This window comes from Budorcas taxicolor, chromosome 11 (genome assembly GCF_023091745.1).
Source record: "Budorcas taxicolor isolate Tak-1 chromosome 11, Takin1.1, whole genome shotgun sequence".
NCBI lineage: Eukaryota > Metazoa > Chordata > Mammalia > Artiodactyla > Bovidae > Budorcas > Budorcas taxicolor.
This window is the reverse complement of record NC_068920.1, coordinates 104,030,595-104,051,433: the sequence shown is the minus strand read 5'-3', so window position 1 is coordinate 104,051,433 and position 20,839 is coordinate 104,030,595. Positions and strand designations below refer to the sequence as shown.

At 48.0% G+C, this 20,839-nt stretch overlaps 1 protein-coding gene across 7 annotated transcripts in view; it reads left to right on the top strand.

Annotated features, from left to right (window-relative positions):
• Positions 1 to 15,094, top strand: part of CCDC138 (coiled-coil domain containing 138) — a 30,746-nt gene extending 15,652 nt beyond the window's left edge. For 2 of the 7 annotated variants that reach the window (XM_052648946.1, XM_052648941.1), the window contains exons 11-15: positions 2,463 to 2,579; positions 5,425 to 5,617; positions 7,450 to 7,626; positions 12,926 to 13,064; positions 14,588 to 15,094. In XM_052648946.1, the coding sequence (XP_052504906.1) occupies positions 2,463 to 2,579; positions 5,425 to 5,617; positions 7,450 to 7,626; positions 12,926 to 13,064; positions 14,588 to 14,753 (792 nt within the window). In that variant the 3' untranslated portion in view covers positions 14,754 to 15,094. Of the gene's footprint in view, positions 1 to 2,462; positions 2,580 to 5,424; positions 5,618 to 7,449; positions 7,627 to 7,809; positions 8,631 to 8,796; positions 12,431 to 12,925; positions 13,065 to 14,587 lie in introns of those variants that run through there. The other 5 variants (XM_052648945.1, XM_052648944.1, XM_052648947.1 and 2 more) reach the window with 5 other exon arrangements.
• The last annotated feature ends 5,745 nt before the right edge of the window (positions 15,095 to 20,839 follow it).

Below are 20,839 nucleotides of genomic sequence, written 5' to 3'. Positions count from 1 at the left end.
GACTGTTGCATTCTACAAGAAATACATTAAAAACTCCGAAGAGTGGATATCTGAGGTTGTTTGTTTGACTTAAAGAATTATTACATACAGGACATGGTTTCATTTTAGGAAATTATTTCCAGTTTTCATCCTTACCTAAAAAGTTTCTTCTGAATGCCTTTTGTGCTGGGCAGGATAATGGCCCTGGAGATACTCGTAACCTAAGCCCTAGAGCCCGTGGGTGTTACATCACTTTGCCAAAGTGAATTAAAGTTACTCATCCACTGAACCCCCAAGTGGAGATTGTTGTTCAGTCACTCAGTTGTGTCCACCTCTTTGCAACCCCATGGACTGCAGCACACCAGGCTTCCCTGTTCATCACCATCTCCCAGCGCTTGCTTAAACTCATGTCCATTGAGTTGATGGTGTCATCCAACCATCTCGTTTTCTGTCGTCCCCTTCTCCTCCTGCCTTCCATCTTTCCCAGCATCATGGTCTTTTCTAATGAGTCGGCTCTTTGCATCCGGTGGCCCAAGTGTTGGAGCCTTGGTTAAAGTGGTGATTAACGCAGGGTGATCCAAGTGGGTCCAGTAACCACAGAGCACTTCAGACCAGACACAAGAGGCTACTGTAGAGTCGATCAGAGGCTCACTCACCCTCACCAGCCGTGAAGGCAGAGAAGGAGGGAGGAGGGTCATAACCAGGCTGGGGTGACCTTCTGCTAACAGCCAGCTGACCAGGGAACTACACCTCCAGCCATAGCCCGCGGGAGCACCAGGTTCTTGTCGTCATCCTCGAATAAGGATTATTATTTATTAACTTGTTCTGGATGTACACCTTTGAACTGAAATATTAATCATTCAGTCGTGTCAGACTCTTTGCCACCCTTTGGACTGTAGCCCACTAGGCTCCTCCATCCAAGGGATTTTCCAGGCAGGAATCCTGGAGTAGGTTGCCATTTCCTCCTCCAGAGGACCTTCCCAACCCAGGAATTGAACCCTGGTCTCCTGTGTCTCCTGCATTGCAGGCAGATTCTTTACTCGGTAAGCCACTGGGGAAGCCAGTACGAAAGTATGCTGCTTTGCGTACTTGGGACTTGGTGGGACTTGGTGCTGGACCCTGTACTTCTGAGGGGCCTCAAGGTGGGCTCCTAGCTGTTGATTTTGCACTGGAATACATGTTGGCAGCATTCACTCCAGGTAGGAAACCACAAGATCTGGGTTTGTATCTCTGGCTGGATAGTTTTAGGCAACTGAGCTGGAGACTAGCATGCTTGTGTCTGGTGGGCGTTGCCTTGGGGATAGAGCTCTGCAGAGATGCCTGAACTGCGTGTGGATGTGGGAGGCGTGAGTCCTAATTGGCTGATCCTAGTTGAGGAGCTCCAGTGACCATGTGACTGAGAACCAGCCAGTAGGAGGCCCTGAAAGTGAGCAGAGAGGTGGGGGGAGCTAGGTCTCAGAAGTCAAAGAGAGTGTATCAGGGGTTGGGGTCGCGGAATAGAGGCGGGTGGTGCGTGGAGAGGGTGTCCCAGAGCTGCTGTCAGAGGTCTGGTGTGTCTTTATTATCATGTCTGTGGTCCAGTTACATAAGATTTTACATCCTTGCTTTTATTACTTTTACTTAATTTTTATCATTAATATTTTCTGTTCATCATCTCTAGTCCACTGAGTAGAGCTATTCACTTGACCTAGCTATTTCCCTTTATTAGGCCGTTAAATCACTTCCATTTTTTTCGAATCAGTGTAACACTATTTTTGTATGCAAGCTTTTAGAAGGTTTTATTGTAGGTAATTTTCTTAGGCTGTTATAGCAGAAGTGGGATTATTTCCTCAAAGCCTTAGACTGTATCTCTGTGGTCTTACACTTGCAACAAAATAACATACTGTTGAGTCAGTGTTCATATTTAAATTTTTTTAATGTGTATTATTTTTACAAATTAACATTAAAATGTTTATGAAAGACATGTAAAGAGGAAAGTGAACATCTTTCCAGTTATTAAAATCTCACTGTTAATACTTTTTAAAAACATCTTTTCTTCTCTCTCTCAATATAAATTCAATAGACATATTTTATATAAAGGGGATCTTATTACACTTTTGAAACCTGCTTTTATCACCTTAGACTATGCCATGGCAATAAAGATGGCATTATCAGCTAATGGTTATAGATGTACCAGAAGTTTATGCTGTAATCCATGGGATCGCAAAGAGTCAGACACAACTTAGCACCTGAACAACAACAAAAGATTCAGATGTGTGTTTATATAGGTTAATCTTAAAATCCTAGGTGAGCTATCGGTGGGTCAAGGAAATATATATGTAATGTCTCAAATGTGTGTTTCCTTATTGTATTGCATTTAATTTTAAAGTAGAGATTCTTTCGTTAGAGAACTCTTATTTTCTTTTGGAAAAATAATTTTTGGAAAACCGATAATTTCATATGTCTGAAAACTGTGTTTATGTTTTCCATCGTTTCATGTTTAGCTTTTGCCTCTGATGACAGAGCAGCTGCAGTGGTTGCCCTTTGTGAATGCCAGGCTTCACGAGCCTTTTGTGAAGTTTATCTACTGGTCTCTAAGGCAGCTCGATGCCGGGACTCAGGTAACTGAATCAGAGTCGATCTGCAGGGAAAGCTGTGTTCAGTACTGCGTGGCTCCCGATCTTGCTCTGTCTCAGGCTTCCCTGTGCATTCTCTTCACGTCGCAGGACTTTTCCTGCCTCCGTTGCTTCGTTCACCACTTGCTCTTCTTTCTCCCTCTCTGTCCTCTTTCTCAGTGCAGTGGGTCATTGTGAGCTTCAGAATTGTGTAATAAGGAGTTTCACTGTGTTAGGTTATTGTTGAAACTAACTGCTTCCCCCTGCCCCGTTATTTAATTTATGGTTTCTTATATTCTTGAAGGTAATAGAAATTGATTTTTTGTGCTTATGTCAATAAACACACACTAGCTAAATGGGACTGTGATTGTTAGGATAAGCTAATCAAAGAGGGAGAGTTACTCCAGCGTCATGAAAATGAAGGGTGTGTGTTACCAGCTCACCTAGGGTTGTTTAATCCCAATGTGAGGTGCGTGTGTACCGTGTGCTGTGAATTATAGTAGGTTTGTAAAATTTTATTTCCCCAGTTAGTATTGATGCATCCTGATACAGGTTTCATTCAGTTAAAGATGGGGAAGAAACAAAGGATTGCTGGGGTAGTTTCCTCTTGGCCCCATGGCCCTTAGGATGAGGGGGCTAAGCTGCTCCATGCATGACTGATGGTTATGTAGCCAGATGGCTGAGGTTTAGGGAAATACCTTTCCTGAGGAAATCCTAAATATTTTGCCATCATGGTAAACAAGTGAGTGCATGAGCACGTGTGTGGGGGAGCATATGCCCATGTGCATCCACACACATAACATCATCTGAGTGTATTAGTCGTAAGTTTGTCTCATAAAAGAAAGTTACATAAAATGTTGGAGTCTGTTCAAAGTCACTGTGACTTTGCTGTTTGTGTGATGGGTTCTGAGAAAGGTTGGCTGAATTCTTGCTTTCAGCCATCAAAGGCTAGACTCAGCATTGAGTGAGACTTTGTCTTCCTTCCGGAATAGTCTTCTCATTCTTGCTGAGACAGTTTGTGCTGCCCTGCCTCCTGTGTGGACTCTGCAGCTCCATGTGCTCCGGCGGGGCTGCCAGCTGCACGGCTCTCTGCTGAGAAGTATGGTTCTCACCTGCGCGTTGCTAAACACATACTGATGGGTTTTTAGTAATTTAGTTTCAACGGTTGTCAAAGTGCAGGTACGTAAGTTAAGCTTTTTATTTTGAGGTGATTAGAGATTCTCTGTGGTCATAAGAAATAATAGACACATCGTGTCCGTCTCCCGAAGGCGGCGCAGTGGCACCGCCAGGGCCGCGGTCAGGGGACAGTCCCGCCTCCTTCCAGAGTCTCACGTTGCTCTTCTCGTATGTAGACGTCACGTTTTAGAGCAGCACTGAGCAGGGAGATTTCCCAGGTACCCTGCCCTGCACCTGCACCACCCCCCACCCACCCAGCCACCCACCCATCAGCATCCCTGCCGGACGGAATCTTCTTCACAGTCCTGCGTTTCATCCCCCAGCATCTTGGTGGTGTGCGTTCTGTGGGTTTTGACAAATGTGTTGGAGCCTGTAACCATTGTTACACTATCACACAGTATAGTTTAATAGAAAATCAATGCAAAAAATTAAAATTTGATAGCAAAAAATTTTGTCCTAAAAATCCTCTGTCGTGTGCCTGTTCTGCCCCACCGCACCTGGTCCATTTACTACCCAGGTGGTCCTGCCTTTTCTAGAATATCATGGAGCTGGGTGACACAGTGCATGCCCTTTTAACACGGGCTTCTTCCACATAGTCATATGTATTAAGGCTCCTCCATGCCTTTCCATGGCCTAATAGCTCTTTTCAGCTGTGACTACTATTCCACTGTCTGGATGGACCACTGTAAACATCACCTACTGACAGACATGTTTGTTGCTACCAAGATTTTGCAACTCTGAGCAGAGTTGTTGTCACATCCACAGGCAGGTTTTTGTGTGGATATAAGTTTTCAGCTCCTTCAGGAGCTGAAATATCAGGGAGCATGGTTATTGGCTAAGAGGATGCTTTGTTGTTTAAGAAGCTGAAGCCTGTTTTTCGAGCAGCAGCACCCTCTGGTGCCCCAGCAGTGCTGAGGGTACCTGTTGCCCCACAGGCTGACCAGCATCTGGTGTTATCGGGGTTTGGGGCTTCAGCCCTCCCCGTAGTGTGGGGTGTTACCCACAGGGGTTTCACCCTGATGACGTGTGCGGTACTGCTGCTTGTGTCTGCCTGGCGTCTGTGTGTCGTCTTGGCTGCGGTGTCCGGGTCGTCTGTGCGTTTTTAATCGGGCTGTGTTCTCTTACTGCTGAGTCTCTAGGACTCTATCAGTATTTGGATAACAGTCTTTGAAGTGTGTCTTTTACACGTTTTCTCCCCCGTCTCTGGCTTGTCCTCTTACTCTCTTGACAGTGCTTTCACAGAGCAGGAGGTTTTCCTTTTAATGAAGTCCAGCTTATCGGTTATTCTTGACAGACCGTGGGGTGGGTGTTGTGTCTGCAGGTGATCACACATCCGAGGTGTCGTCGTGTCTTCCTGGAGCCCTCGCCCTCCGTCACTGCGTGCTGCCCCTCCTTCCCTGGTAACTGCCTGCTCTGAAGCCTGTTTGAGGTTGAGAGCTGCCCCAGCCTCTCGGTCGCTGTCAGCGTGCTCTGTGTTCTTTGTGCATGCCCTTTTCACCTGTGTGCGTCTGCAAAGTGGGTTTCCTGTATTCCGCTTTTCAATCCTGTGTATTTTCAGCTCCATTGAATTTTTTTTAGTTGGCTTATTTTTAGTTCATATATTTGATTGTGGTATTTAAAATATCTATTTCCTGACCATGGATAAGTGTACCAAGAGAGTTCATATTTTTAACAGCACTCTACCATGACAACCACACTGAGGAGGTTGGGTGAAGACATATTCAGAGGAGTGGTAACGAAGGGTATTCAGGACGTGGCCTTAGAGCACTCAGTGGAGAGTCGACCAAGGACAGCTGCCTTCTTCAAGAGCACCAGCTTGCCCCTGAGATTCGTGTCCACTTTAATCGTCCTCAAAACAGTCACTCAAGGTAAGCCTTCAGATTGTCCACACTGAAGCAGTTTTTACATAGTTACACATTTTACTTTTTAAGAATGGAGTAGTGTGCTCTTTCATGCTGGGGGCCCAATATCTCCTAGAACGACTGTAGTTGCTGAAGTTGAGAAGGTCAGTGGTGGGCTGGCTTGTTGCCCTCCAGGGCCTTTACTGATGCACCTGGATCCTGTGTCCATGGCAGCCTTTGCTGCTACCCGCCTCACAGAGCCCACACACCACGGATAGTGCACCTTTACGGATCCACTGGGACAATGCTTGGTGGGCCGGAGCCCGGGAGGCCCAGCACTTATTTCTGTGAATAAAGTTTAGTTGAACACGTGTATGTTAATCTGCCTCCTGTAGCCTCTGACTGCTTTTCCTCATAATAGCAGAGCTCAGTAGCTAGTGACAGAGAGAGCTTGCCTACCAGACAGTGCTTCTGTCTTTTTTCTCTTCTTCCTTGTGGTTATGGTCCCCAGAGTTGTATCAGAAGGGGTAGTGGCTGTCTGAGATGTGTGTGAGAAGCCCAGACCAGAGTCCACCATGTATCAACGTACTTGGTCCCGTCATCAGAGACACAGTGATGTTCGTTGCTGGTAACACAAATGGGAAGAAGAGATAAACAGGAAGGATTCGGTGCACCCTCCCCAACTCTGAGCAGTCTAGTATTGGACACACCGTCCGCAGCACTGGCCTTAAACACGTGGGGATGGACACAGAAGCAGATAGTGAAAACTGGTGACTTGGGGATGGTCCATGCAGGTCAGACAGGGCCACTGGCAGAGAGAGGTGCTGGCTGCCATGTGCTGTGGGCTGAATGTTTGTCCCTCTCACAGTTCACATGGGGACCCTACTCCCAGGGAGATGGTGTCAGGAGATTGGCCTTTGGGGGGTGCTCGGGTCATGGGGGTAGTGCCCTGATGAACGAGACCCCACAGAGCTCGTGACTAGAGTGTTAACTATTCTGATCATCAGTAATAAGGAACAATAATGAATGAAGAAAGAAATATTTTTCATGTAAGCAAAGCACATTCTGTGAAATGTGGACCTTGCTCTAACACGGTGTTGGTAAAACCTCATCCACTGCGAAATAACAGGACGTAAGTACAGAGTTCGTGAGTAATGGTGAGTGCCCAGGTCAGGGAAGGGTTATTGCTGGAGTGTCAGGGCAGAAATCAAGGACTCTGTTCTTCACGAGCATCTGCATAGACATGATCCTGTTGTGGGTTTGACACTTTGTGTCAACTCTTCATGCACTACCTGCATATTATCTGACCTCAGGTCCATCCTGCAGTCAGGATGGTCTGACCTCCTGGCAGAGACGTCACAGGCAACCCAAGAAGGTCGGTCTCCTGAGCTCTGGGAGTGGCTCCCATTTGGTCTTGATCTGGAGGCAGAAACCCTCATTTTTATAAAGTTACATTTTGAAACAGGTCGATGGGAGCAGCAGTAGCAAGAAAGCTTGTCTCAGAAGCAGCTGTCGAGGTGGCGGTGGTGACGCTGCTCACAGGTGTCGGCAGGCAGTAGTCATGATCAGACTGCTGAATAGTGACTGTTTGCCTTGATATAAAGAAGAAGGAGTGGTGCTCATTGTAAATTCAGTGTTGAACAGGGGATTTCTGAGTGAAGTTTACCCTGTCATACCGTCTTCTCCATTTCAGTCCTGACAGCTGAGTGAGGGGCAGTGTCTGAATTCAGCCCATCTTGTCTGGTCCTTCAGTTTCTTCTTTTCTCTCGTGTTTGCGGCCGCATCGGGGTCCCCTTCCTGCTATGTCTGTGACCTGCTGGACTAACGATGCGTTCATTGTCTGGTGCCCTATCTTCCAGCTGACTTCCTGGCACAGGCATTCGACTCGCTGTGTCTGGACCTGCAGGCGGACGAGGGGAAGAGCCTGTTCCTGCAGCTGCAGGCGTTGCCAGTGGTGCTGAGCCACCTGAAGCTCTCCAGCCGGGGGCTGCTGCCCAGCGTCATGGACAGCCTGCTGCAGATGACCGTGGAATCCAGTGAGTGTCATGTCCAATAATGGGAGGGAGAGGGGAAGTCCAAAGAGTGTCGTGCCCAGTGAGGGCGGTGGTTTGAGTCTATTCTGAACATGCGACTGTGTTGTGTACGGTACAGCTGGGTCACAGGGTCAGCAGTGCCGTTCAGAGTCCTAGAGCCTCACCCTTTGTCCACATGTCCACCAGCTTTCCCAGGGGCCTCAGTGTGAAGACTCGCTCATCTTCCAGCCCCTTCTCTGTTGCTCATGTCTGTTGTGCAGCAGAGCAGCCATGTCCTGGTGGCTGGGGGGAAGCGACCCCACCTGCAGGGCACATGGGGACCCAGCCACCTCTCCGCCCGGAGACTCCCGCAGCCTCCCTGCATCTGTGGTCAGTGGGGTTTTCCTCTCGGCGATGGCCCTGGTGAGTGAGACAGGCTCTTATTCGCTGGTGGGGGCTCCTCCCCAGCCCAGCCAGGACTCTGATGGGCTTTGCCTGCCTTGTTCTTCAGACCCCAGGGAAACCCCTCAACTTGTGGGAAGCTGCCATTTTGCTTCAGTGATTCTTTCCACTCTTGAGTTTCTCATCTTCCGTGCACAGCACTTCTCATTATGCCTTGAGAACGTGGAACCACAGCCAGGAAGCCCACGCTCTGTGGGAGCCAGCAAGCAAGGGCAGGTCCCTGGTGGCCAGTTGTCCCTCCAACCTCCCTGGATGTGGTCTGTGTGCCTGTTTCCCCACACAGTCCTGCGAGGAGGCCCTGGGGAGAGCCAGGGCCTGGAGGGTCAGCTGGCTTGTCCTGGACCCACGGCTGGGCCGAGGCGGAGCTCGGACTTGAACCCAGAGCTGTGGGTTGGGGAGGGGCTCTGCCACACACTCCCCCACCCTGGACTGCTTCCTCCTGCCCCAGGGGGACAGCCTCCGCTGGCCGAGTTTATTCGTGTTCATCTCTTGACTGTCACTATCAAACGATCAGACTGCCCGCTGGAGTCTCACTCCTCCCTGAGGGGTGATGGTGACGTGGCAGCTTTTGATTGACTGATGTCAGGTCTCCAGCAGCAGTGCAAAATTAGTAACTGAGACACAGAGACTCAAGGTTACTTTTTGAAGTAGGTGAATTTCCAACGAGTTTCACAGAATTTTTTTCAATAAGGAAAACAAAACTCCTATCAGGTGTAAATGTTTGTTCATCAGAGACAAAGCCATCTGAGTGTCTGACAGACGAAGCCACCGTGTAGCCAGAGGACAATGTGATACAACCTCAGAAGCATTGGGGCGCCCACAGCACCCATGCGGAAGACCATGTCCGGTTCCTCATGCATGGCCCGGCGCCTCTGTCCCAGCCGCCCTCACCCTGTCTCGCTCTTCCTATCCAATGGGGTAAACAACTGCTCCTGAGGCTGCTCTTTGGGAGCTGTGCTGGCAGAGAGATGGGACCCAGGAGGCCAGAAGTGATGTAACTTTGAGGGTTGCTGACCGAGGTATGTGTGTTTGTTGGGTGCATTTTCCATTTTTAGCATAAACCCAATGCCTGGTATTAGCCAACAAAGTTTGTTGAAGGGATAAATGAATCATAGATCAAAACACAGCAAATACTTTTCTACTGTTGGTTTTGTTTTGTTCTTTTTAGGTTTGAGGTGGGAAACTCATTTCACCATATTGTTGAGTTGCTCAGTCATGTCTGACTCTTTGTAAACCTATGGATTGTATCCTGCCAGACTCCTCTGTCCATGGGATTCTCCAGGCAAGAATACTGGAGTGGGTTGCCATTCCCTTCTCCAGGGGATCTTCTCAACCCAGAGATTGAACCCACATCTCCTGCATTGCAGGCAGATTCTTTACTTCTGAGCCGCTGGGGAAGCCCTCTTTTACCATGTAACTGTTTCGGAAGAATTGTTGGAAAAGAAATCCTGATAGCGCTGGTCTGCAGCTCCTGGGCCTTGGTGGCCCGTGTATGCAGTGCCGTGGTTTGGGCCTCAGGTCTGCCACTTTGCTGAGCGGGGCCTCCTCAGTGCCTGTGTGGGGCTCTGGACCCAAGGGCCCGAGAGGAGCTGCCAGTGGCTAAGCTGTGCCTGGTGGTGTCCACCTGGGGCTCAGTGTAGAAACGGCCTGAGACTCGGAGGTGACTCCACAGTCATTTCACATCTGTTAAATCCCAGAGTAATTTAAAACATGGGGCATGTATTCTGTATGTTTGTTTTACTTCATCTTCTAGTGCTTTAGCAGCATTGTAAACTGATAAACTGAGACACACTGTAACTTGAAAAGTTTATTTGTGCAAACACCATTCCCAGTGGGGCTTGGTGGGGCCTCGGGCAGAGGTTTTTGTGGGCCAGACTCAGAAGTAGAGAAACTTTGTGATTGTCTGTCTACACTGCAGTGCTCGCCTTAGCTGGCTGTTAGGTTCGTCATTCTGGAGTCTCGTGTCTCAGATTCAAGTGGAGTTCTAGTTTGTCTAGTGGGCTGTGACTGGGGGACCTGAGCCACCCAATCTGGTGGCCACCTTGTTTCATGACTGTTGTCACATATTGGTGGGTTCCCGGTGCCGTGTTGGAAGTTTAAGAAGACGTGGCGAAGCGGTAGGAGCTCTGTGTGTCTGTCCAGGGCCCCCTGTCCATCCACCACAGGTCACCTTTGCCATCCCCACCCGACCTTCCCCAAGCATGAGAAGTAGCAGGAACTTTGTAGGTAGAGTTCTCTGAAAGCTGCTGGACTACACTTCATGAGTTTGAACGGAGGTCTGTGCGTTGCTCTACCTGAGTGTGTTTTGTGAGCACAGTGTTATTTTTGGATTGAGGGCTTCTGATTATACGTTTTGCACATGAATACAAATCAGACTATAACTGAGCAGTGTGCTTTTAGGAAATTACTCTAGTTTCTTTCTCTTCCTGTTAGTGGTGAAAGCTGTCACTCACCTACCTGGGCTTAGCTGTGTTAAGAGCATGAGTTTCACTTTCCTGAAGAGCTTTCCTTTTCTTGTCAGACGTAGTTTAAATAAAGTTATTTAAGTTTGTATTTGTATTATTAGTTTATTCTCTTTTGTGCTCTAGAAACCATCTTGTGTTGCCATTTAACACCTGAATGGAACAATGTATTTGAGTATGTTTCTCAGACCTTGTTTTTCAAGTAAAGTTTATTTTTATTATAAAAGTAATAGAAGTTGGGAAACTGGCCAAAAACCCCAAAGTCCTACTATCCAAAAATATGTCCATTCACAAGCCTATTGTGAATTGTGCTTTTGCAAGTACTTCTTTTTTCTTTAAACATACTGAAGGTGTGTGGAGACCTTGCCTTGAATAGATCTTCTGGCACCATTTTTCCAGCAGCATTTGCTCCCTTCACATCTCTCTGTCACATTTTTGTCATTCTCATGGTGTTTCAAACCTTTTCATTATTACTGTGTTTGTTACAGTGATCTGTGACCAGTGGTCTTGATGTTGTCATGGTTTGGGGCAGGAGGTGGGGGGGCGGGCCGTGAACTTAATAATGTTGTGTGTGTTCTGCCTGCATCACTGACTGCAGTTCCCCCATCTCTTTCCTCAAGCCTCCCTGCTCCCTGACACACAATATTGAAATTAGGCTAATGAATATACTCTTGCCTGGAAAATCCCATGGATGGAGGAGCCTGGTGGGCTGCCGTCCATGGGGTCGCTAAGAGTCAGACACGACTGAGCAACTTCACTTTCCCTTTTCACTTTCATGCATTGGAGAAAGAAATGGCAACCCACTCCAGTGTTCTTGCCTGGAGAATCCCAGGGATGTGGGAGCCTGATGGGCTGCCGTCTATGGGGTCGCACAGAGTCGGATACGACTGAAGCGACTTAGCAGCAGCAGCAGCGTACCCCTCCAGTGGCCTCAGAAAGTTCATGGGAGAGAAAGAGTACTCCTCTCTCACTTAAAATAGAAAGACGTGATTGAAGTCAATGAGAAAGGTGGGTCAAAAGCGAAGACAGGCCTACAGCTGGGGTTCTTCCACTAAGCTGTTAGCCAAGCTGTGAACGCAAAGGAAAAGTTCTTGAAGGAAATTAAAAGTGCTGCTTAGTGAACACACGGAAGATGAGAGAGCGCCGTGCTTCATTGTTGACGTGAAGGAAGTCTTAGCGTCTGGACAGAAGGTCAGCCTAGCCTCAGCACTCGCTGAAGACAACACCTAATCCAGGGCAGCGCTAGATTCACCGTGCTCCATGAAGCTGCAGGTGCTTGTCCGGAGATGTGGCTGAGAGAATTCATGAAGATGATTTAAAGAAATATGGCTGAAAACTTACCACATTTGAGGAAAGACTTGCTTTTGCAAATCTAAGAATTTCACCAAATTCCACAGCTCAGTGAAGTTCAGGATAAACCCGGAGAGACCCCACCTTAGAGACACATGATATTAAAGTGTCAGACTGTCAAAAAGAAAGCAGGAAGAGAAAGTGTGGTCTGTGCACTGTGGAATATCATTCAGCCTTTAAAAAGGTGGAAGCTGACACCTGCTACACCACAGACAGGCTTCAAGGACGTTATGCTGAGTGTAATAAGACAGACACAGAAGGGCAGATCCTCTGTGACTTCACACATGTGAGGGCCCTCGTGTTGTCATATGTAGAGACAGGAGGTCGGAACGGGGCACAGAAGCTGGGGGTTAGTGACTCATGGGACAGAGCCAGCTGGGGAAGATGAGCAGCTCTGGGGTGCATGGGGTGGTGTTTACACAATGGCACGTGTGCACATAACACTAGCAAACACTACACTTTTCCAAGTGGTTACAGTGGTACATGTTACCTTATGCATATTTAACCACAGTTTGAAAATTAAATATAAATGAACTTTTATTGCTCAAAAAAATTCAAGCAAGGAATACTGTAGAAAGCATAAGTCTTTTCAAAAAAATTTTTATTAAAATCTTCAATCTTTTCTTTTATGAATCTTTCTCACTTTTGCTTTTATGCTAAAAAGTTCTTCCTTATTCAGTTGTCATTATGCAAGTTGTCATTAAATGTAAATGAAATTCATAAATTTAAGATGCTTTAAAAAATTACCACCCCAACAGAATTTCTTCTTCTTATTAAATACTGCTAAAGCACTATTTAAACAGCCTACTCTTATGGACTTTATTCTCAATTCTGCTTAATGGAAGAATCTGAAGAATGGAACTCTGACCTCATTACCTTAAGTTTGCTTGTTGAACAAGAGCCAGTAGATATTTTAATTCTTCCAATGACGGTATTTTCCCCACAGTGTAAGAATGGAAAGAATGGAAGCCCTACCCAGCAGGGTTGGTACCTGCGCCCCCCAGGTACTGGTCCCCCGCCCCCTGCCCCTGCCCCCTCCTGTCTTGCAGGTGCCCTGCAGCCCTTCCTGGAGGCCTGCAGCTGCTCGCTCTTCTTCCGGACCTGCTCCGTGCTGCTCCGGGCGCCAAAGCTCGACCTCCATGTCCTAGAGAAGCTCAGTATCATCCTGCAGAAGCTTTCCAAAATCAAGTAAGGATTTCTGATTTCTGACCTTTCTCGTCAGAAACTAGCTCACTGTGATCATTTACATTTCTGCTCCTGCACTGGCTCCGCTGGGATTATTAAATCAGAGTTTCCAGCGAGCATGTGTGGTGTTAATGCTGGTCTCGGGCCACACACTTAGTGACAGAGTGAACCCTGGACCAGCTTCCTGCAGGCTGGCGCACTGTGATCACAGGTGAAGACAAGGGGCAGATGAACGTGTATCCTGCTGGTGCTTACTGCGGATGCACTGGGTCGGGGATGAGAAGGAAGCAGGCAGAAAAGACTGACCGGTGCTGGCCACAAGCAGGCATGGACGCACTGCTGCACTGGTTTGATTTCATTGCTATAAGTGAGGGCTTTCTTTTTGTATTTCTTCTTTCCCTGATGCAAGCATTGGTATTTAAATTATTTCTTTTTAAAAAAGGACATAGACTTTAAGCTATATTTTCCCTCAATCTTGTATCCTCTAGTGTTTCTTTTGAGGGAAATCTGGACGTCTCCTGTGTGTTGTGTTTTTATGCCGTGACCTCTTGGTTTGGTTCAGCAAACACAGTGCACCCTGAAGTTACTTGTGGTTGTGTGACTGCAGGTCGGCCTGTCCTGCCTGGTGTCACACACAATGCCACACTGTAGGAAATTGTTTGTTGTCATGTTGTGACCTCATCCTTAGTCCAGTAAGTTACTAGTTTAGCTCTGGTATCATTCAGGCTTGTCAGTTCATTGTCTTCCTTTTCTCTCAGGCTGACTGGCCGTGACTGTCTTGATTTGTAATCAGTGAATTCTCCAGGGGGCCTGTGGTCCTTCACCCTCTGTGGTGCCCTGAGGCTGCAGGGGTGTTTCATTCCTCTGAGTTCCTGCTCCTGGAATTGGTGGAGGTGTAGTTCCCGTGTGGCTGTGTCCTGGGCCAGAGCTTTGTAGTTTGTATTCATTTCAGGCGTAGATATAGAATTGGAACAAAGCTTGAATGAGGGGCTGGGAATATTGATGCCCAAGCCAGCCTTAGAATAAAACTGTAAATCCACAGAGATGGAGACCCTGGATGAGATGGATGGTTATAAAGGTTACCATAGAGGGAAATAGATGTGGACAAGGAAGTAAGAAATACGTTACCAGATACGAGTCTAACTTACTGAAAGTGAGGTTGCTGACTGGTTGCTCTCCAGAGGACAGTGGCCAGGAGCTAGGTCAAGAGGTCAGCTAATGGTCTGCTCCATGAAGAAGCTGACATACCTGAGACATGGTGGTCGGGTACTTGACTCTGGCTGGCTGAGGGCAAGCCTGCTCTGGTAGTGACTGTGGTGCAGGCTCCAGGGTGAATTGTCCTCTTTTCACCTTGAATATTTTTCCACATTAGACCTGTTTCACAGATCGTGTCTTGTCTGTCTCAGCATGTGAATCCTCTAGTTACCTATTTCCTCTGCTATTATGAAACAGGATGCCATTCACACGTAAGGCTGTCTCACTGTTCTTGAGTGTGAGATGTCGTTAAGGTGCTCCCTCTCTTGCAGGAGTAATAAGAAGCTCTTTGAACTCTTCACAATCCACCTGATGCTTCAGGAGATACAGAGGACGACACACCCAGAGCATGCCTTTCTCTGCATCAACCTCAACTCTACTCTGTTCAATTTGGGTCTAACGAAATGCAACTCCCTGGCTGCCAGCACAAACCCTTAGACTGGTTGTTACTATTTACAGATACTGCCTGCGTGCTGCTGCTTGTCAGACTGTAAAAATCAGCAAAGTAACTAAAAGTCTACCGAGTAAAGTTACATATGAGTAGCATCATTTATCATGAAAAATAGAAAAAAAAAAAGCTTAAGTTTTTTAAAACTTTTAAAATGAAACCCATGGAAGCTGCAGCAAGTTTGGACTTTTTCCATTTGGCTCCGGTGGTACTCATGTACACAGTGGAATTTTCAGGGCAAATGACACCGGGGCTACTCTTTGTAAAAATGTTTTGGGAAAATTCTTAAAATTATGTGATTATCTGGAATAAAATTGGTGTTTGTGTGGGAACACAGATCATATTGTTCCGTTTTCTTAACACATGAAGAGCCTCGCCTTCCATAAACAGAAGCACGTACATCTGAGCTGCCATGGGCCCAGCACCAGGGACCTCGCTGCCGTCGGGGTGGGTGTGGCCGGGGTCCAGGTGAGCTGGTGCTCAGGCTGCGGGACAGAGGGTGGACGCACAGAGGAAATCAGAAATTATACTCCTCAGCATACATCTCATCCTGGGATCTGGAGACCGGGGCCTTTTCAAGAGAATATAAGCTGTGCTGTTTGTGAAGCAGAAATCCATATAGAGAGCAGGCTAAGGTGATGTGGAGGCTTTATAGGAACTTGAAAATGCAGAAGCAAAAGTGAGCATTCTTTGTCAATGCTACAGGAGGTGGAGTCGGTGTTGGGGGCAGGCAGACAGCGTGGGGCTGGCGCTTCTGAAGGGGCCAAGTTCTGGGCCGCGGCTGAGTGGAGATGGAAGGCATCTGTCCCCACCAGGGGGACCATGAGGAGGGGCTATGTGCATACAGTGTTGATGGAGTGAGGAAGGCAGGCAGAAACCCCTGCCTGCAGGAGAGGAGAATTGCCAGAGGTTGATAGGGAGCCACCCCTCTGGCTCGGGGGGGCAGGATCTCTGATCTGAGGATTTACGCCTGGTGGACATGCCTGTTATCAGTGAAGACAGTGGAAAAATGTTTTCAGATTTGTAGGTGTTCAGAAGTTATACCACTTACGCACTGTTCCTGAGAAGAGAAACTGCACAGATTATTCGAACCAATTTAGAATTGAGTTTACTGAGTCAACAAACATCATACCAAAAGACTGCAGTGAACACTGAAACCACTTAAATATAGGTTTAAATGATTGTAGTTCACGTATAAAATGGAGTGAAATGTTAAATTTCTTGGAAGGGTAGACAACCAGGAGAGCAGTAGTTGAGAGTGTGTGCATGAGATGTGACTAGCCAGCATCGGGAGCAGCAGCTGTGGGGCCTGGGGTCAAGGTGAGGAGGGCGAGGTGAGGGAGGGGCCCTTCACTGAGTCTTCATCCGAGATGGAGTTGAACATTCAATTTCAGTGGTAACTGTGACAAAAGAGGGCTTCCTTGATAGCTCAGTTGGTAAAGAATCCGCCTGCAATGCAGGAGACCCTGGTTTGATTCCTGGGTCGGGAAGACCCACTCGAGAAGGGTTAGGCTACCCACTCCAGTATTCTTGAGCTTCCCTTGTAGCTCAGCTGGTAAAGAATCTGCCTGCAATACTGGAGACCTAGGTTCAATCCTTGGGTTGGGAAGATATCCTGGAGGAGGGAAAGGCTACCCTCTCCAGAATTCTAGCCTGGAGAATTCCATGGACTGTATAGTCCACAGGGTCGCAGAGTTGGACATGACTGAGTGCAACTTTCACCTTGACAAGAATGAAGAAGGCTACAAGAATGCTTTTGGAAAATGTCAAGAGTAAGTGTTAAAAGCAGAAGAGATTGCTTTTAACTGAAAACTAAAATGCATATATAGACATGATAAAACAGAAAGCCAGGAACATGAAAACAACAAAAATATTTAGGATAAAAAAGGTTTTTAAAATTATAAATTCTCTACTGCTCTATGCTGATAAATTTGAAAATCTGGATGAAATGGACTATTTTCTAGAAAAAGGCAAACTCTCAGAATTGTCTCAAGAAATATTCAATAGAAAATCATTTAAGTCTTTTGTAAGTGTGAGAATTACTTTTTTTAATAACATTAATTTCAGGTGTTTTGCAGGCGAATTGTTTAACCATTTCAAAGAGGAAGTATTTAAAACTAATTAAGCTGGCCAGAAGGTAGAAAAAAACATTCTAATTCATTTCATACAGCATGAGCCCAGCACCAAAAATTGTTCAAAAGAGTATGTTTCAAAAATTTCAAAGAAATAGGAAGAAACCAACACCAACTGTATATTACAGGAACATTAACCTATCACCAGCTGGGGAAACATGCATTCTAGAAATATCAGATTGGCTTTGTGGTAAAAAACACATATTATATTTGCCAAGCAAAGATAGAAAACCATACACTCAATAAATGCCTAAAATATAATTCAACTTACATTCCTGATAAAGCTATAATATGCTTAAAGGGCTATGCAGTCAGTGAGTACTATGAGACACTGGATACATGCCTATAAAGCTGGGACTGAAACAGCCCACCCACCCATCCTGTGACACACGGCTGGTGCTCCAGGAAGCATGACTTTGGGGAGGGAGGTGCAGGTGATGGGCCCACCTGGGGGCTGGGGGCTTCTTTTAGAAGCTCAGCAGGGTGCCCAGTTGTGAGATAATCATTCACATTTGGAGCTTCTACATAATCCCACAGTCACTAACCAGAAATTAATGTTTCACTTCAGTGTTAGTAATAAGTTAATGGTTTACCTGGCAAACTTTTATGGAACAGGAGTCATATGCCAAGGAATGTTGAGATCCTGATGTGCAACCGTCCAGGCTGGGCCGGGGAGACATGGAGGAAGACCTGATGAAACAGACCCTGAGTTCCTGGTGGGGCTCCGCTGTGTCGGGGCCTCGTCTCCCCAAGTACTTCACATGCTTCAGCCAAGACTAATCCCAATCTGAATTCCCTTTAGAACGTGGGGAAGTCATCTTAACTCATCTGGACTAATAAACAGGCAGGATCAGAGAAGGAAGCTTCTGCTGTTTGTCAGCACTGAGCCGAGTTCTTATCTGTTGTTTGATCCTCATCAGACCCTTGTGCTGGGTCTTGTCCTTGTTGAAAGAGACACGGCCCAGCTGAAAGACACGGCCCAGCACCCGGCCACAGCTGCTCACACAGTGACCCTCCAAGAGGGGAGGGTGAGCTTGCAATGCTGGAGGTCAACCCGGATCTGGCTGGGGCTCACATCTGCTCCTCCAGCCTCTTCACACTTGCTGGAATAAGGGGTAAGTAGAGAGCTTGATTCCAGTGGGAGGGACTGACTCCATCCTGCAGGTTGCCATGCGGCTAAGAATGTCAGGACACCCCCAGCTGGTGGCCATGTGCAAGACCCCCTGGAGCCAGAACTGACAGGTGGGTCACGAAGGCCTGGGGCCCAGGGCCCTGAACTGGAGGCCAGAGAAGGGCCGTCAGGGTGGTGGGTTAACCACGATCTTTGCAGAGCTGTGACCTCTGAAGGCAACACAGGTAGTGAGACCCTGTCTGCAGGGTGCTTCCCAGGTGGCTCCGTGGTATAGAATCAACTGCCAGTGCGAGAACGCAGTTTGATCCCTGGCTAGGGAAGATCTCCTGGAGGAGGAGAAGCAACCTACTCCAGTGTTCTTGCCTCCTCTATCCTCCCGTGGACAGAGGAGCCTGCCAGGCCACAGTCCGTGGGGTCGCAAAGAGTCGGACATGACTTAGTGACTAAACACCAAGTCTTCAGAGGCCGTGTGGGACCCTGCCTCAGTGACACTGGACAGGGTCCACTGCTGAAGAGAACAGCGGAGATACCAAAGTGGAATATAAGCCGTGTTAGCTAGGGTCAAAGAAGCAAGACGGCTAGAGGCGCTATGAAGAGACAAGAGACTAACAAAATGGACCGTAAAGTTTTCAAAAAAGTAGCTTACAGAAATGAAAGTGCGACTGTCGAAATCAGACCATAGGTGAGATTGAAAGGAGAATTGGTCATATACTCATGCAGAATGAAAACCTAGAAGACTCGCTTCCGTGGAGGATGAAGCATGAAAGGACCTAACACGTGTGTAAACGTGCTCCAGCAGGAGAAAACGCAGCAGAGAGATCCGAGAAAGCCGTGGCTGGGGATAAAACGAGAAGGATGGAAAACACAACTCTCCATTCAAGAAGCCAAATGAACTAGAAGCAAGACGGGTGCAAAGAGATCGCTCCTCAGAAACATCAAACTGGAAGAAACGGAAGGACACCAAAGACCAGCAGACGCTTACATGCAGCCAAGAGAGAGGACAGGTCAGCTGAAAGGGCAGCACAGGTGGGTGACTCCCCACAGCCATCTGCCCAGGCGTCCTTATCATCACCCTTCCCAGGACCTTTCAGACAAACCAAACACTTACCAACACCAAGCTCCACCTAAACCTCTAAAGCAGGAACCCCAGGAGGAAGCAGAACGGTTTCAGAAAGTCTAAAAGGCGAGATGAAATAAAGAAAATGATAAACAAGTGAGACTCAACTCTGAAGAGTCGTATTCAGTGTGCTGAGGGAGCACGTATGTCTAAGGGTGTCGGGGTGTGGGGAACACAAGGTGATACAGAAAGAAAGCAGAACCCCTGTTTCTATTTTGAATGTTCTGCTGCTGTTTGAAAGTATTTTTGTTCACGTTTAAAATTTTACACATATGTAAATGCACAGGGAGCGTGTGTTGGAAGACAGGTGTGCCCCCACCATGGTCTCACCTTCAGTGACTCCACAACTGAGCCAAGGGTGGGTGACCCTTTGTGTCCCATTTCCCAGTCCCTCTTCTAAAGCAGTGAGCTTTCGGTCTGGGCTGCACATCGCAGTCACCAGGGTGGGCTTTAAAGAGTCCTTTCCCTCACCCTGACCACCGAGTCTGAATTAACTGCCCTGGCGTGCCCTGGAGGGTGTGGAAGTGCCTCTAGTCCTTCTAAGTGTGACTGCTTCCCCGCCAGGATGCTGGTGAGGCTAGTGTGTGTGGGCAACCCACCAGGATGCTGGTGAAGCTGGTGTGTCTGGATGGCCCCGCCAGCCTCTTGGCTGTGGACGCAGCAGGTGGGCTAGAAATTGCTATGACCCTGAACACAGCCCTTCTGAGTCACAGTTTATTCATCTAGAAGATGAGCCTGTGCTGACAGCTTCTGGGTTGCCATGTTCAGGTTCAGGACACAGGGTGTGCGTGTGTTGTGATCACACAAAAGGTTGTGTTTGAATATGGGGGCGAGCGTCATGGTGACCCTGCACAGGACTCTTGAGGGGATTCCAGGTGGGAGGACCCTAGGCAGAGAAAGGACGGCAGGCATGTGGCCGCCCCCGGCATCTGCTGGCCATGCTCAGGCCCTGCGATCTCAGGACACCAGGGAGCCTTTCAGGGCGGGCTGTCTTCTTGCTGGTGGCACCAAGGCACAGGTCCTGTCTTGTAGGAATTCTCAAAGCTCTATTTGTCCCTTTGGTCCTTACCTGTTGTCACTGTCGCCCCGCCGTGGGCCCTCTGCTGTGTCATCACAAAACTCCCTGAGCCCCTTCAGTCCTCGTGTGGTCCCCTGCCCTTGCGGTGTCCACAGGTGCCTCCTCTGTCCCCTTCTCAGGCCCCGTCCTCCAGTCCCGCTGTCTCTTTAGAGCTGGTCTTCCCTGAGTTAGGCCTTCCCTGATGGCTCAGACAGTAAAGAATTCAATCCCTGGGTCATGAAGAACCCCTAGAGAAGGGAACTAGAGAATACTCCAGTATTCTTGCCTGGAGAATTCATGGACAGAGAAGCCTGGCAGGCTACAGTCCATGGGGTTGCAAACAGACACGACTGAGCGACTTTCACTTCCCCAAGTTAGGGAAGCGCTGGGTAGCCTGGCTAGACGGTGATCCCTGGAGCAGCAGTGCCCATCTGGGCTCCTGCTCCAACCCCTTGGCTCCCACTGACAGGGAGGCAGCCCTTGGGGGGGGGTCAAAGCCAGCTGGGACCCCCGCTGGCCTCAGATGGGACTCCCATAGCACATCACACACAGGTGACAGCCAGGAGCAGAGCCACTGACCTGCCTACCCACACCGCCCCCAACCCCCGCCCCGCCACGTCCCCGAGCCAATCCTTGGA